The sequence below is a fragment of the Tenebrio molitor genome, chromosome 8 (assembly GCF_963966145.1).
Source record: "Tenebrio molitor chromosome 8, icTenMoli1.1, whole genome shotgun sequence".
NCBI classification, from domain to species: Eukaryota; Metazoa; Arthropoda; class Insecta; order Coleoptera; family Tenebrionidae; genus Tenebrio; species Tenebrio molitor.
The window spans coordinates 179,014-196,374 of NC_091053.1; the positions used below are offsets into that span (position 1 = coordinate 179,014).

General features: G+C 41.0%; 1 protein-coding gene across 2 annotated transcripts; it reads left to right on the forward strand.

Annotated features, from left to right (window-relative positions):
- Window positions 1-72: 72 nt before the first annotated feature.
- Window positions 73-17,122, forward strand: LOC138137256 (titin homolog). 2 transcript variants are annotated; one of them, XM_069056560.1, is made up of 10 exons: window positions 73-457; window positions 7,679-7,863; window positions 7,924-8,120; window positions 8,330-11,790; window positions 11,844-12,037; window positions 12,091-12,400; window positions 12,467-13,468; window positions 13,536-14,522; window positions 14,571-14,918; window positions 15,366-17,122. In XM_069056560.1, the coding sequence occupies exons 1-10, from the start codon at window positions 313-315 to the stop codon at window positions 15,983-15,985; spliced, it is 7,449 nt and encodes a 2,482-aa protein (XP_068912661.1). In that variant the 5' UTR covers window positions 73-312; the 3' UTR covers window positions 15,986-17,122. The 2 variants fall into 2 exon arrangements, with proteins under 2 accessions (XP_068912661.1, XP_068912662.1); XM_069056561.1 differs by having other exon boundaries at window positions 14,577-14,918.
- Window positions 17,123-17,361: the final 239 nt, after the last annotated feature.

Genomic DNA, 17,361 nt, shown 5'->3' on the forward strand with positions numbered 1-17,361 from the left:
GGCGCCCACCCTGCTGGCACCTATCGTACGTTTTTGCGACTAAACTACAAACTCTCTCTAAACCAAAAGAACCCAAAAGTCCCCAGGATCAGTGGATGAGCGACGCAAAGCGCCTGCTTGATTTGTTGTGTCCCATTCAAAGAAAAAAATTCCTGATGTCGGCGGTGCGCCCCAAATAAACACATCTAGTGCTAGTGGCAGTGTTTTGGTGTCCCCCGCTCGCCCGACAATATGATATTTTCACGAAACGACGGAACTGTAATGTGTTTTCTCGTTTGCATGAACGCCTCCTGTCAAACGTAGCGGCTGCAAATGGCGTCAGATAATGAAGCTTCTTGTGAAAGTGATCCGAATTTCGCCGTTATCTGCGCGTTTATGGAGAAATTCGGAGTGACATGCGGATTGGCGAGCATCGACTTCTTGGAGCTGCAGGAGATGCTCGAAAACACACAAGAAGGTAACTGAAAGTGCGCCGCCGACCGCGTTCGCCGCGGCCCTGAACTTGGTCGGAATTGTTTGGGGCCGCCGACGGAGACTCGGGGGCTGGTTGCGTGCACACAAGGGGCCAAGTGCGAAAGAAACGCCGTTTCTCCGCGGCAGGAAATTCATGAGAGATGATTCGCAATTATCCCTACCCGACGAGGTTCCCCTTTTTGTAAACAAATGCGTTTTCTTCACATGGCTCAAGCCGCGTCGAGGGCAGGTTGACCCTCGCAACCCACAGAATCGTCCACTATAAATATTTAGGCGGAATTTAGCACGTTGCGCACAAGAAAATAATTGCCCAAAAAAAAGAACTGTCAAATGCCCGTTTCCATAGGATGGTAACTTGATCCATCCCAGTTTTCATACATTTTTCATTGTCCTCGTGTTGGGAGAAGTTTTCTTCATTAAAAAAAAACATCACTGCCGTTAAAAACAACGGTAAAAGACACTATTATAACGACGCACGATTCTCGCATTCAGTTATAAGGAATTTATTCCATACTTTTGCCGCTCACTGTATACATAGTTATGCACAAGTGCTTTACGCAAGATACCACAGTAAATGACTAAATGCAATTCATTTTTTATTTTTTTTTATAAATTTTTTTAGATGATCAGCCTACACAAATGTTGGCTTTAATTTTCTTAACTCACATTTTTGTTTGACAATTATCAAATTATTACATATTCTGCACTAAAATGATTAACAACAATAAATGACAATTTACTGTCAAAGAAGAAACGAAAAATGTAAAATAAGTATGTAACACTAATACGACGTTTCAATCAAAGTTTGTCTAGTGCATATTTATGAAAATGATGTTTGTAATATTTTATGTTTATTTCATTATCATTGGAGAAAATGAAAGACAATCTGAAGAATGTACTGTCGCGAGTAATAAATTTTGGTCATCAATGTCATTTCAAAATTTGGTTAGATTGTCACAAATTTAAAAACAAATTCCTGCCTGATTATGCCCATGTCAACAAAGTGTCAAAAAAATGAGAACAAAATGACAATTAATGTCATACAACATGATGGTAGGTTATGACTTTTACGATGGAGCATTTTCAATTGCGTCAAAGATTGACCTTGACGACCAAAATTTATTGCTCGCGACTGTAAATAAAAATAATGCAAATGCCTAAAGAAATAATCTAGTTTTAGATTTTCATCGTTGTCTATTCCTAGACGAAAAATTATTTTACTTTGCAAATGTGGGAATCTACCAAACGATTTGTAACGAAAATAAGATTTTTATCTTTAAAATTGTTATATTTTTAAACTTAGCTGTCAGTGCAATCAATTTCAAGATAGAAAGTAAGGTTGTCACAGTTACCTCCTAGTGTACTTATTTCCTGTTTTATCAGGTTGGCGGCTTTGATTTCCGTTCACCTGACATCCGCACTGTCAGGTTGACAAGCTGTTGGTAATATTTAAAATCCCTGTTATACTTACTGTTTACTCGGTAATTTACGTATTTTATAATAACGTTGCTACCTTTTCGGGCTGAATAATTTCAAAGAAAAAATTGTATATTGTATGAAAAGCACGAAACTCGTAGGTACATTTAAACATTTTTGTATGTTCAGGAGTTCCAGCAATTACATCCACGTCCTTTAAGGTATTGTTACGTTTTATATAGAAATATATGAAGCCTTCGTGATTTTGGGCTTAATTTTAAGGGATTCTTACGGTAATAAAGGGACGTTTTGCAAGCGATGCAACACAGTGACATTTATTAAGCGACACGTAGCTTTAAGTTTCATTTAAATAAACTACGCAAAAATGAATAAGGAATTCCGCAATTTTTCTTGTAAAGCAAAATAATTCCCCAAGTCCTCCGCCGTATTCTTAAACACAAGATAAATTTAAAATATTACAGGTACAATTGCGATCAATAAATTTTGGACACTAATGTCATTGTGCTGTCATACATTCCAAAACGACCTTTATGTATTAATAACCTTAATTTTGATTGTTGTGTCAATTTTGAAAATGTGAATTTCAGATTTACCGACAAATCATTCAAGAAGTTTTAAAAATCAGACAAATGCAATAGAATGAGGTTTTAATTAATAAAAAATAGAAAATAAATAAATAAAGATAATATTTTGTCATCACTCATATTGACAAATTGGTGATAAATTTGACAATTTCATCATTCATGTGTGACAATTTCAATAAAGCATGATTTAGAGTATTTTTTTTTATATGACAGAAAAATGATGTCCATAATTTAATGATCGCAATAGTACTTGAAATATTACATTTATTTATTATTACTACGACTGAGAGAAAAAAAATGTAACCATGAAAACTACATACGGTAGTTTTTAGTTACCTATTGCGTTGCTGCCATTTTCACTTTCTGAGAGTTTTTTCTTTAACTGAAAGCTGCAGAACAGTTTTTGGTACAAAATCGGGGTCTATGTTATACAATGCTATTGAAACGCCAGTCCGTCCATTTTGACACACCTGATATATTGTATTGTTTCAGTGCAATACATATTGTATTGTTTCAGTGCAATACTGATTTTAAGCAAAGATATTTTCTTTTCATATGATTTCTGTTTCATTTTGGAAGGTGTCCTTAACAAAATTTTTCTTATTAATAATAAAAAGTGGAAAGGGAAAATACGATGAAATATTTAAAGGTTTAGCCTTTGAAACCTTAGGCCCTTGGTGCAAAGAATCCATCGAATTCATTAATGTAATCGGAAATCGACTTATTGCGGAATCGTGCGGTTCAAAATCAAAGAAATTCCGTTTCGAGAGGATTTCCCTTGCCATTCAACGTGGAAACGCTGCAAGCATTCGAGGCACTTTTCCAGATTCCGCATTATTATCGGAAATTTTTGTATTGTAAAACAAAAATGTTATGTACTTTTTGTTATTTCTTGTATTGCTTTACCAAAGTATTGATGACATGGTAACTGATGCTATTAATAAAATAATGTTATGGAAACATTTGTCAAAATATAAACAAATTCCAGTAAGAACTTTGCCTTAAATTTATTAATTTACATTTAATTTACACTTTACCGATTAGATTTGGTGGTCTGGGAATTCGTCGCATTTCCGATATTTGCCTCCCTGCTTTCCTATCTTCAATTAATGGGGTTAAAAAGCTTGTTTCTTTATTACTAAACTCAAAGGATAATGAGCTTAATATTCACCATTATGATGAAGCTTTAGCAGTCTGGGGTGTAGCAAATGAGAACGAAATACCAACAATTCCACAATTTCAGAAGAATTGGGATAATATTAATATCAAAGGAATAATTGCCAATGACTTAATCTTTAATTCACCTAGAGACTTGGCTCGTTTTAAAGCTTTGCAATGCAGAGAATCAGGATCTTGGTTACATGCAATACCTTCTCCTAATATTGGTACTCTTTTAGATAACACTTCCTTCCAAGTTTGTATTGGTTTAAGATTGGGTTGTAATCTTTGTACACCTCATATTTGCAAATGCAATGCGAAAGTTGACGAAATTGGCACCCACGGTCTAAGCTGTTTCAAAAGCAGTGGTAGATTTTCAAGACACACTGAAATTAATTCCATTATCAACCGGTCTTTAACTTCTATTCATGTGAATTCAACTTTAGAACCAAACGGACTGTCTCGGGATGACGGAAAACGCCCAGATGGGATGACTTTAGTACCGTGGATTAAAGGTCAACCTTTGGTTTGGGACGTCACTGTTGTAGATACACTTGCAGACAGTTACGTATTGAAATCATCTGAAGTCTCAGGTTCTGCCGCTGAAATGGCTTGCAAGCGCAAACATAGCAAATATAGTTCAATCATTTCGTCAAACTACGTGTTTAAAGGTTTAGCATTTGAAACCTTAGGCCCTTGGTGCAAAGAAGCCATCGATTTCATTAATGTCATCGGAAACCGACTTATCGCGGAATCAGGCGATTCAAAATCAAAGAAATTCCTTTTCGAGAGGATTTCCCTTGCCATTCAACGTGGAAACGCTGCAAGCATTCGGGGCACTTTTCCAGATTCCGCAATATTATCGGAAATTTTTGTATTATAAAACAAAAATGTTTATGTAATTATGTTATTAATATAAGCTCTTTTTATTTACATTTAAGACTTAACATTAATTTTTTATTTTATCATTACATCAAAATTAAAAAAAATTAACAAACATATTTTGGTTTTATTACATTTCCATTGATTAGATTTAATGAAAGTCGTTTAAAACACAAATGTTTTGGACAACTGTGGGAAAAATTATTCAGTCGTTTTCGGTGGAAACTAGTCCAAGATTAAACAATAAGCCTTTTCGTATTATTAAATATAGTTAAGAAAACAATAGAAAAGCTTGATCATTATTAAAAATTACTCGTAGAAGTCATTACCGATGAGCAATCATTTAAATTGGGTTGCAATATTACTTGATCGAAATTATTTAATTAAATGTAATTGGATAATTGTATTGGATGAATAGGTGCTACGAAGTCGACAATTTTTTCGCAAATGGTAGTAGATACCGGGTGATTTTAAATTAAAGTGACAGTTTTTTTTATAGGTTGGTAAAAAAAATTGCTCTATTCTGGTTATGCTTTTTAATGTGATAGTTGACATAAACATAGGCGTCCTCGCCTATTTCACACAATTTATTAATACATAAAATTTCAAAATGACGTACGTACGCCAATGTATTGATAAAGGTATCAAGTTTGCCAAAATAATGTATGAAAAATGTTACCAACTTAAGAAAAAAAGTCACAATCATTTAAAATCACCCGGTACTATCGCGGCCAAAAAATAGTAGGACAATACATTACTGTAGACACTTCCAAAATGAATGAGTTTGAATGAGTTTTGGAAGTGTCTACAGTAACGTATTGTCCTACTATTTTTTGGTCGCGATATTATCTTCTTTGAAAAAAATCTATATGCAGGGTGATTTTGAAAGTTGTGCAGATATTTTAATCACGAGCTACTGGCTTCATGTAGAACTCGGAAAAAAAAATTAAAAATTCTGGGTCAAAAAATAAAATGACAAATGACAAAATGCAAACCAGACGATAATAGTGTTCTGCGTCACTAAAAAATAGAGTAGGCTAAAGTCTTAAAAAAAATATATTCATCAATCAATAAAAGATTTATAATCTGTTTCAAAATCAAAAATCCACCAACACTGCATTCATTCTCCCTCGAAAATACAACCGACGACGTCGCCAACTTTTGTTTTTAGTGTGTTTGCAAGGGTTAGAAAAAAGTGGGGTTATGAAAGAAAACTATTGACAGTCATTTAGGTCGTAATTCATCGTGTTTTTTTTGTTATCATTTTATTTATGGATCATTAAAACTCTCGTTTCACTCGAGTTTTAAACTGGCCACTCATGCCAAAAAAAGCCCAAATTACACACGAACTCGTTAAATAAATAACTATTGTGTTACGTAAATAAATTCAACAGTTCAATGTCAAATTTCGGCGGGAGGTTGGGCCAACTCAAAAAAATGAAACTTGTTCTAGGGATATCTTTTTTTTCTGTCAACATAATTGAACAGGTGGTGGATTTATGATTTTGAAACAGATTATAAACTCTGTCCACTCATATATTGCTTGACATAAATGTTACTAAAAGTGTTCGCTCTACGCTACAACAAATAGATTCGGCGCGAAATTTAAAAAATGGAAAGAGCAGGTTTACACGTGATGTTTTATTATTATTCTGCATGTTTGCATTTAGGAAAGACGAAAGAAAACTTCAGTATAGTAGGAGTAATATATTGGGTTTTATTAATACAGAGTATTTCACGAGTGATAATGTGCCCGACGGAATTAAAAATGTAAGGCACAATTCATTTTCTAATTTCCGAAAAAAGCTGGCTACTGAAATTAAAATATCCAGCTTTTTTCGGAAATGGCTAAACACAAACAAAAGATTTATTTAATGCATGAACAAAAATTACCTCTGAATCATTTTCGATGTTTGTAATGTCACTTAAAGTGTTCATTATGCTAGATTCTTGAGGCACGCACTCACTTCACGAATTCAAAAAAATCAACAAAAATCGCAACGGAACAGATCAAAACAGCAGCACGATCAAAACTAATAACTTTTAAAACCAGAGGAACGCAAAACATAGCTCTAAAGATGAAAAATCGCAAATCTAAATGCTTAAACCACTTGACAGCACTGACAGTTTCAAATTTGAAATGTCATATAATTTATTTTTTGCGTGGGTTTTATAAGAACCAATGAGAATCAGTGGCGCGAATGTTTCAAGGTATTACCAACACAATCTACGATACTTTGATAATATTTTAATGTTATGGTTTGGGGATTTTGTTATCTAAGGATATTTAAAAAAGTGCAATCTATCAGTGGACGGAGTCTAACAACATTTACTGAATATACAGGGTTATTATAAATGATTGTAGTCGAAGCAGGCCATGCCCATGTTATGAAATTTTTGCCGCTTTCATGTGAACTGTCAATTTTTGTCACTGTCACTGTAATTTTTTAGGTGAAAAGTGCACTGATGAGAATTTATTTTTTTTTTAATTTGTACTTCTGACTATTAAATTGATTCCATTGTCCTCAATTTGTCGATATTTACTTCTTACCTTTTTCATCGCGTTGCGGACAGCACTGATATTTAGTAGTGTTTTTTTTTGGTACAAAATTTGAAGAACATTGCAGATTTCGCGGTTATTCCATCGTTGGATGCTCAATATTGAATTTTGGTGCGTTCAGAGATTAATCATTTTTGATACGGCATTTTTTGTTCAAAAAATTTGTGGTGAAGCGGCCCGGTAGTTGTTTCTAGTGACGTATGGCGTAATTTCAGCAGTTAAACATCGTTTATTCAGCGAAGAAGCAGTGGTGTAGACTCTTACAGTTCTTTTTTTAGAAGTAACCAACGAAAGTTTGTCCTAGTTTCAAAGTTAGGTTCTTGCGCGCTTGACCACAAATATTTTTTTGAACTCTCGTTATTTTTTTACCTCATCGGAAAACCAAGAAGATTCACTTTCGTCGTGCACTCGTGCAATAATGTAAAGATCAGAAAAACGGCGCTATGATTTATCGTAATGTTTTCAAGTTCAGTTGAAAAACTCAATTTTTTTGCATTTCCCACCTGCCTGGTCCATATTTTACGGCCGTTTTGTCGTCGAACAAGATCGACATTTACTTATATCTGTCGTAATTTGATTGCAGTGCCCCAAGAATTAATCGACCTTCACATCAAACTCTTACGGAAATCGAGGAAGACCGTCTCGAACGAACGCTGGGAAAAGGCGATCATCAAATTCTGTCACGGTTTCTGCGTCCAGGATGCATGGGAAATCGAACGGTTCGGTTACAAGAAAGCACGACTTTCATCCAAGCTACGTGTTCTTAAAGTAATTCAAATAAATCTGTCTGTCATATTTGCTTAAATGTATTTTTTTTGTCGACTCCAGGAACTCCTCGAGATGCAATTCGATTACAACGCCCGCTTCAAGGCGGAAATCAACAAGATGTCAGCGGAGGAGTTGCGGTCCCAGCCGTTGGGGAAGGATAAACAGGGACACGCCTACTGGTTCCAGAACGACAACAACTGTCAAATCCGTGTGTACAAGGAAGATCCGGACGAAGAGACGTGGATTCTGGTCGCCAAGTGAGTATCAGGGCGGAGGTCCGTGGGTCATTTATTTAAATTTCATAAATAATGAAGAGTAGAATATCGCCAACATAAGGTTGCACGAGTGTTTTTCAAATTTGCTTAATCGGTATCGTCAAAAACTGAGTTTTTGTGTGTCCAATTTTGTAATAGTGATGATGAGGTTTCGTGGCGTAGACGAAAAGTGACACTATTGTTGTCCACAGGGACAGAGAGGGTCTCGTTTCTTTGATACACGAGTTGAGCAACGGCGACTCCAAGGTCAGTTCGGAATCGGCCATCAACGAAGACGACAGCAACAGTTTAGTCGAGAAACCGATAATAGACACGGGTCAGGTGGATTCCTCCTCGTCCGATTCCAATAAGAAAATGTCTGGTGATTCAGAAAATTCCAGCGAATCGAAAGAATCATCGAAAAAAGAAGAGAACATATCACCTCAAGAAGACGCCCGTTTCGATCAAAACGAAGAACAAGGGGAAGAAGATGAAGAACGAAAAGAAAGTAAAATAGAAGACGAGTCGGAAACGACGACTTGCAAGCGTCCCCGCGAGGACGAGGAAGAAGAGGAGGTCGTGAAAAAGACGAGGCTGGAAGTTGGAAACGAAGTCGTCGGCGAACCCGTCGAGGAACCGGTTATGCTGGTTAAGGGAGAGGGAACCGGCGCCGAGAACGAGTGCGTGAACCCCATCGTTGGGGAAGAAATCGAGGAGGAAGTGTTGTTTTTCTGCGGGGCCGGCGAGGGTGTCGATTGTCAGACGGGGAACGAGGACAAGGCCGCGGACTCTCAACCGACCCAATCGGAAAGCGGTGATTGTAGTGGGAAAAGTACTGGTAGAGACACTAGTGACAGTGATTACGTCAGTATTAGTGATTCGAAGAATTGCGTCAATTCTTCCGGGTCTTCTGAAGAAGTTCCTACATCCCCTGTAAAAAACCCTTACAAATTAGGTACGATAATCGACACAAAGACTGACAATAAATTTTTTAGTACGGTTAGGAGTCCGACGAAGAAGTCCAGGTGGGATGTAGAAACGATCATCGCAAAAGACACGGTGACAACCGGTCACGTCAAAGAACTTGTCGACAAGTGGGAACAGATAAACGACGAGGAAAAAGATGCGGAACCGGCGACGACGCCGCCACCGAAAAAGTCGATGTTCTTTTTCGGCCCCGGTTGTCTACAATTCACTCCCGCCACGGTCGGTTTCGGAACAAAAGTGCCTCAGGAGAAGACGGAAGACCTGGAGGTTTTGCCTTCGAACGTCAAAGGCGACATCGGATATAGGATAGGCGATGGAGGTGAGGACAATAAGGTCGAAACCAGCGATTGTGTTCAGTCCGGCGAAAACACGGGCCCTCTAGACAATGAAGTCGATCACCAAACACCAATAGAAGCTAGAATAGGAGATAAGTTGGAGGATGACGTGTTCCTTCCGGCCAGTGATAATCGAGAAGCAACGGAAAAAACCAAAGTTGAAGACGTCAGTGTCGTACAAGATGCTACCGGGAACAGTACAAGTGTTGATCAAGACGAACAGGATCAGGTCGAAGCGGAATTACAAGAACAACTAGTACCGGAAAGTGACTTCCGTGATGACACAATCAAAGTAAACAACGCTCTGGAGATCCCAAGTGTGACAGCGGCTTTGGTCGAATGCGAGGAGACCGAAGACACCAACAAGGAAAATTTGATGCCGGTCGAATGTGAGGCGAGCGTCAGCGCAACAAACGCCAATGAAGACAACTCTACTCCATCCAACCATGACGAAATAATAGAGCCAGTGCCTGTAATTGAAGAAATTTGCGTCAAAAAGTACTCCTATCTTGTGGGTGAAGAAACGAAAAAATCCATTGAAGAAGCAAACTCGAATAAAAGTGAAAATCAAGTCGCGGAGAATCATCATCGAGAAGATGGGCACTGTGTACATGGTGCCGCCGAAGCGAAGAAAGAAGTTGCGATCGCTGATGTGAAGGACGATTCGTTGAAAGCGGAAGAAAGGGAAGATGCAATAGATTTGAAAAATGATAGAGTAGGTAATGTGGAAGAGAAGGAAGCCGTGGTGGCGATAGACGAAAAAAAAGATTGTCATGATGTTGAGCACGTCATCGACGACGGTACTGTTTCGGATTACAGTCGATTACCGAAAAGCGAAGACATGAAAAGCGAGTTAAGGAGTGAAGATGTCAAGGTCCTGGTCGGTAAAAATTTGGAGCCTGCGGTCGAGTCAAAAAATGAAAATGTTGACGACAAAATAGAACAAGACAATCAACCTCCAGTCGTAATCGAAAGTAAAGAGAATTTGGCCGACTCGAAACACGAAAGTGTCGTTGAAACGGGTGACAGTCAACCACAAATTGTAGATGAGATTGAGGGGGAGAGGAATTCCGATGAGTTGAAAAATGAAAATGTTTCAATTGATGACGGGCAAATTGTCAAGATCGATGAGATGAAAAGTGAAAATTCGGAGAATTTAGAAAATGAAGATGTAGCAGAAGCAGAAAACGACGAACCTCCACACTTGGAGAAAATTAAAGAGACGGAGGTTGACTTGAAAGTCGAAGACGACGTCGATACGGAGAACAGGGAAGCTCCAAATATTGACAAGTTCGAAGATGAGAAAAACGTAAATTTGAAGGTCGAAGAAACTGAAGCAAAGGATACAAGTATAATTAAAGATGACGTTACAAATGTGTCACATCATAACGAAGTGAAGCAGGACGAAATCATAACTAAAGAGGCTATCGTCGTTCTCAAGGAGTCGGACAAGATAGAAGATAAGAAAATTTGCGAAAAGGAAGAAACGACGAACAACGCGATCAATAAGAGTAATCGTGGTCGGAAAAACAATTCGGATCAGGTGGCGGCGGACAAACCGAGGATTTTCACTAGACGGACGCGTGCGTCAAAACTTGAAGAACCCGAAGAGAAGCCAGAAGAATTGATGTTGCTGCAGCCACCGCGAAGAGGACGCTCTCGAGTCATGCAGAAGACTGAAAAAGAAGAATCTCCGGAAGGAGATTCCAGCAAGAAGATGAAAATGTCAAACGAAGAAGTTCAAGAAGAGGATGGTGCGAAGAAGCCGACTCGGAGTAAGAAGGAGACGAACGAAATCGAAGAGGTTAACAAGCAAGAAACAACGGACGCGTCTCCCGTATCGGTCACCTCTCCAAATGCCGCTGAAACGGTGTTGGTGGAGAGCAGCAGCAGCAGTGACATCGTAGAGCTTCCCGATAACGATCCTCTGGCCGAGTCGGAGGAAGAAGCTAAACAAAAGGAAAACCCAATGTCGTTGTCGAGTTTTTCTTTGGACTTCAACGAATCTCCGACTCCCACCCCTCCATTGACGAGGAGTGGTCTGCGAAAAAGAGGACACGAGAGTCCGCCCAATTCAGAAGAAGTCGAAGAAACGGCGGGGAAGCGCCAGAAGATGAAGACCAAACGTGCAGTCGACGTCAAACTCAGGAAGAGCATAGAAGAACAGAAAAAACAAGAATTGATCAGCAGCGACGACGACAACAAAAACGAACAAACTGAAGACAAAAGCGGAAAGAAAAAGTACAAGAAGGTCGACCAGGCGAAGAACGAAGAAGCGGTAGTGGTAAGTAGCGATGCCGAGAGAGAAGCAGAGGAAGCCAGTCAGAAGAAGAAGAAGCTGAACAAGAACAGTGAGTAGGAGAGCGTACGGTGTCGGTCAGTTTGTAATTTGCGAATGTTTTAGAGAGGTTGTTGTCGAGTCTGGGAATAGATCCGGACAAACCGTTGGGTTTCGCAGAGGAGACGACGATCGGGGTGCGACAGTCCAGGAGGATAGCGCAGCTGAAGATAAAGGAGGAAGCCGAAAGAAGAAAATTGGAGGAAGAGATAGTGCAAGATACCCACAAGAAAAAGAAATCGAAGAAATCCGAGGACAAGGTGAATAACGTGAACGTTTCAGCTCGACATCGAACTTGGTGTTGTTGTTGTAGGACTACAAGGTCGACAAGAAGAAGCTGAAGAACGACGTCGATGACGACGATGCGGGAGAAGATGACAGTGCCGATTCGAAGAAGCGCAAAAAGAAAAAGAAGAAACACAGGAAGTTGTTTGACGAGTTCAATCCTTGGAGGTCGAGCAGCGACTCCAGCAGTACGGACGAAGAAGAAGAAGAAGAAATCGCCGAAGAGTCGGACGACGAAGTACTGCAGTACGTGTCCGACCACGAATTTTCGCCTGAAAGCGACATGGAAGCAGATGGAGAGGCTCTGCCGCTGAAGAGGGCTCGGACTGCGCGGAAAGGTGAGTCGGAATATAGTTCTGACGAGACTCGGTGACATTGAAAAAATGCGGAATGCGTGTTTTCAGAGTCGGACGTCGAAGAAGTTGATGATTGTCCGTGTCAGAAGTGCGGCAAATCGGACCACCCGGAGTGGATCCTGCTTTGCGATCGTTGCGACAACGGTTGGCACTGCTCGTGTCTGAGACCTCCTCTTCTCGTCATTCCGGAGGGCGATTGGTTCTGTCCCCCGTGCCAACACTCCACGCTCCTGAAGAAGCTCCAAGAAAAACTCAAAGAGTACGACAAGAAGTTGAGCAAGAAAGAGATAGAAGACCGACGGAAACAGCGATTGGCGTACGTCGGTATCAGCTTAAACAGCGTCTTGCCGACCAAGGAGACGGAGAACATCAAGAAGCGCAGACTCGGCACCAAGCAGGAAGACGATGACGAAGAGGTGGACGATGAAGAGACCAGCAGTGAGGAATCGGAGTCGGGTTCGGGCAGCGGTTCGGGATCGGAGTCGGGAAGCGAGTCCGACGAACCGATCTATCAGCTGAGACAAAGACGGCAAGCTCACAGTTACAGATTCAACGACTACGACGACTTGATAAATTCGGCAATTCAAGATGAGATGGAGGCGGTGAAGGGGGCGGGAAATCAGGGTCGGGGAAAGGACATAGCGACCATAGTGAATGCCGAAAAAGAAGAAGAGAGAAAGAAGGAATCGGAGGTCGCTGTCGCGGAAGAATGCGAAGAGGAACCTCTACCGCCAGTGGTGCCGGTCCAGGAGAAGGACAAAGAAGCGAAGCCGCTCTACTCGGACGACGAACCCGTGCAAGGTATCCGCAAGAAGATCATCGGAAGGAAAAAACACAGAAAGTTGAATTCGTTGGACATAAGCAGCGCCGACGATTCCGATTCTGACGAGGATTTCAAGGGGACGAGTAGCGAATCCGACGACGACTTCGAGGAGGATCTGGGAAGCGAAGACAGCGAGGTTTTGGAGAGCGGTCGAGGTAGAAGGAAGGGCAATGATCCGGTCAGGAGGTCGACGCGTGCGAGGACGTCGCGGTACGACGCCGACTTCAGTAAGTTGCATTTTATGTCGATCACGCTATAAGTCACCGTCGATTTGTTGTTGATTGTCTGTTGCAGTCGACGACGGAGACAGTGAAGACGAGGACGATGCACCTCGACGGAAGAAGAAACGCTCGATTTGGGACGAGTCCGAATCGGAAGAGAGCGACCGTTCTTGGGGTCGCAGGCGACGGAAACCTGCCAGCAGACAGAAGAAGGCGGCTGCCACCACCACCAAGAAGAAGAAGACGAAGAAAAAGAAAAAGAACGACGACTCGGACGCGGAGGTGTACAAAAAGAAGAAACCTAAGATCAAATTCGGTTTGGACGGTGAAGACGAGGGTCCAGGACGAAGAACACGAGGCAAGAAGATCAACTACGTCGATGCACTTGGTTCGGACAGTGACGAGGACAGAGTCAAGAGACCTCCCCCGAGGATAGAGAGCGAAGAGGAGTACGTCGCCAACGAAGACGAAGAGATCGACGAAGACGACAAGATCACCGACGAAGAAGAGGCCGATTCGGGTGAAGAAAATGTGAATCCGAAACCTCCCAAAGTGCACATCCAGTCGTACACCGACGCCAGATTCACTCAATTGTTACCTGAAGGAATCCCTTCGTCCAGGAGTCAACTGATGCGAGAGGAAGACGGCGAGGACGAACCGAATCCGATCGATCAAATCAACAGGAACGTCGAGATGATGGACGAGAACGAGATGGAGAAAATGATGGAGGAGGAAGAGTACGCCAACAAACAGTTGCAGTTGGTGGCGCTGCAGCTCGAGAAGGAAAAACGAAGGAAGGAAAGAGAAGCGAAGAAACTGGAAGGTGTGCTGCCGATGCAGATGCCCCAACAGCAAGATTTGAAAAAGAGGCCGAAAAAAAAGGAACATTTCCAATTCAGCGGACCGATGCAAGAACCCCTGGTCGGTAATGTCGACAACTTGATCATCAATTCGGAGAATAACGACGAGCTGTCGGAACCGCCGGGAGTGTCGTTGCCGATGTTTGCCGAATTGGGCACAGCCGGAGAGGGCTTGGACGATCCACAGAAGAAACGCAGAGGTAACAATTGTTGGTCGAGCGTGTCGATTGGATTTACTCAATTTTCAGGTGCAGCGAGGAACAAGAAAAGTCTGGAGGAGGCGGTCGCCAACCTGGGCTCGGTCAGACAACAGGAATCGACGGCGTTCATGGCGATGGCTGCCGCCAACAAGACCCTTCCGACCGACCTGTCCGGTCAAGAAAGCAACATCGAGATCGCCGCTCCTCCGCAACCGTTCTCTCAGAGTCAACCGACTCCGTCTGTGATTACCAGGATGTTGCAGAGCAAGCCTGGACAACCGGGTTATCCGATCGGTACGATACGACCCAAGCAGTTCGCCGCGATGGCCGACAGGGACGAGGAAGTGCACCACGCCATGTCGCCGTCGCCGGCCCACCTCGGACAGTACATCCAAGGTGAGAGTCGATCACGAAAAACAAAATATTTTGACAGTTACATGCTATACTATTTTTTTGCATATCGTAATGAAAGTGGCACTTTTTACACGAAAAATCGTAGTGAAAGTGGTACTTTTTGCATCATTTTATTCCATCTCCTTGGAGATGATTGTCAAAGCATACCAATTTTTTTTTTTTTTTAAATTTTTCATAAATCCTTTTAGACCAAATTTCTCAACTTTTTTCTATATGAAAATAGTATGTGCAATAGGTTATGAAAGTCTCTTTTTTTCACTTATTTGCTACGCCCTCGTTAATCAATCTGCAAATTCGTGAAAAAAAGTATGACTTTCATAATTAGTTGTACAAATAACTATTTCAAGGTTGGTAGAACTAGAACTGTATAGTTTGCGTTTAACCGATGGGGGAACAACACTTTCCATTGCTTTTTTTTTGGTATTTCAGGTGCCACCATACGACCGCAGGTGTCCAGCCCTTACCGGCAGCTGCCGCCGAACATGAACCACTATCCGCGCAGCGCCGCCGCCCCTCCCCAGCCACACCAGATCCGCAATCCTTCCCCTCTCATGTACCACTCCCACCGGCCCATGGACCCGTCGCCTTCGGGCGGCGGCACGATCAGTATAGCCGATCACAACTCGCCCGCGCGCGTCGTCTCGCCGGCTTCGAGCAGCCCGGGAAGCAACAAGAACGAGACGCCGCCCCCGCCGTACACGCGACCGCCTCCTGTCCAGAGATTCCCGATGATAAGCACGACGAGCGCCGGACCGCGACACATTCACATGGTGGCACCACCCCACTTGCAGCCGCCCAGGCCTAACTTGTCGCCGTACCATCCCAGCATGCCCCCCGCCTACCACTACGGACAGTTCGGTCAGCCGGAGGAGGCGCTGCCGCCCACCGTCTATCAGAATTCGCCTTATTCGGAGCAGTTCGCGAACGAGGGTCAGGTGAACCCGTCCGAGAACAGTAACAGTAAGTCGTTCGACGAGGAGTCGGGGGGTGAGTTCGGGGGATTGGTGTCGTACTTTTCGAGTCAACGAGAAGATGATTTGGAATCATAATGGACATCGTGTACGGATGTAATTCACTTCATCTACTCCTGTAGCCATATTCTATTAAATTATTGAGATTTGTATAACATTTGGTACACCTACTTGTGGATTTTAGTGGGGTTTTATATCATCTTTTTTTTTTCGATTCTAAGAATTAAATTATATTTATAATGTACAGAAATTAGTTCTAATTTTTATATTAATATAAAATAGATGTGTAAATATTTGTACATAAAATATAACTAGACAATTTAAATAATGCTAGTATTACTATACAGGGTGTTAGTAAATGGTTGGGAATACATTTCAGGGTGAATTCCTTACGAAAAATGTGGCTTAAAACCTAAATAAAGTTTTTCGTTAAAATGAGTAGTTTTCTAAAAAAAAAAATGGAGAGTTTCTCTAATTAGTTCATTTGTCTGCATAAAATCGCATTAGTTTTGATTTTTTTTTTTTAATCCAACGTTCCACATTTAAATTTTTTCCTTAAACCATTATTATTTCGCAGTATTTAAAAAAAAACGAATATGCCAGAATACATTTCTTTTTATTTTTTTGAGAAAACTACTCATTTTAACGAAAAACTTTATTTAGGTTTTAAGCCACATTTTTCATAAGGAATTCACCCCGAAATTTATTCCCAACCATTTACTAACACCCTGTATTATGATATTCAGAATGGGTGTTTTAATGTGATGTGTATATTCCTTACGTAGTGTATACAAGGAGTTAATGCATTTTTACATAAAGCTTATAATTTATTTAAAACGTTTAGCCTACATTTTAGCAACAAAAATTTTTTTTCCTGTACACCGCGATTTCCCGCCAAAAAAACGTCCAAATTTTGACATATCTCATGCGCAGCCCACCGGATTCGAGCTCCAACAATCAACAGCGAGATTTGGTTTACGGAAACATTGTGAGAAGATTTTGGCGGGAAAACCGCACTCCACCATAAGGTCAGTTCGAAATGTAAACGATCAGTTACTTCTTTCTTATTTTCGTCGAATTGTAAGCACTCGAAGAGAATTAAATTGAGACTTTGGTTTATTGTTATTACTTGTGGGTAGCTTTTTATCGAATGATTTTCTAAAAATTGTTCATTGTTTGTAAAAGGACTTGATATACACGATTATGGTTCTAAAATGCTTTTTTATTGCTACCCCCGAAAACGCACCTCCATGGAATGAAGTAATAATAATGGAACCCACCGATATAAAATATTTTATTGTTACATCAAATTCAAACATACATATGAAAAACATATGTTAACAATAACGTGTAAGTTCTAACTAACGAATTCATAACAATTGCACGGGTGTGCTGTCTTCATTATACATCAACTCAACTGCGAAAGTGGGAAGCGTTATTATAAAAATATGTGT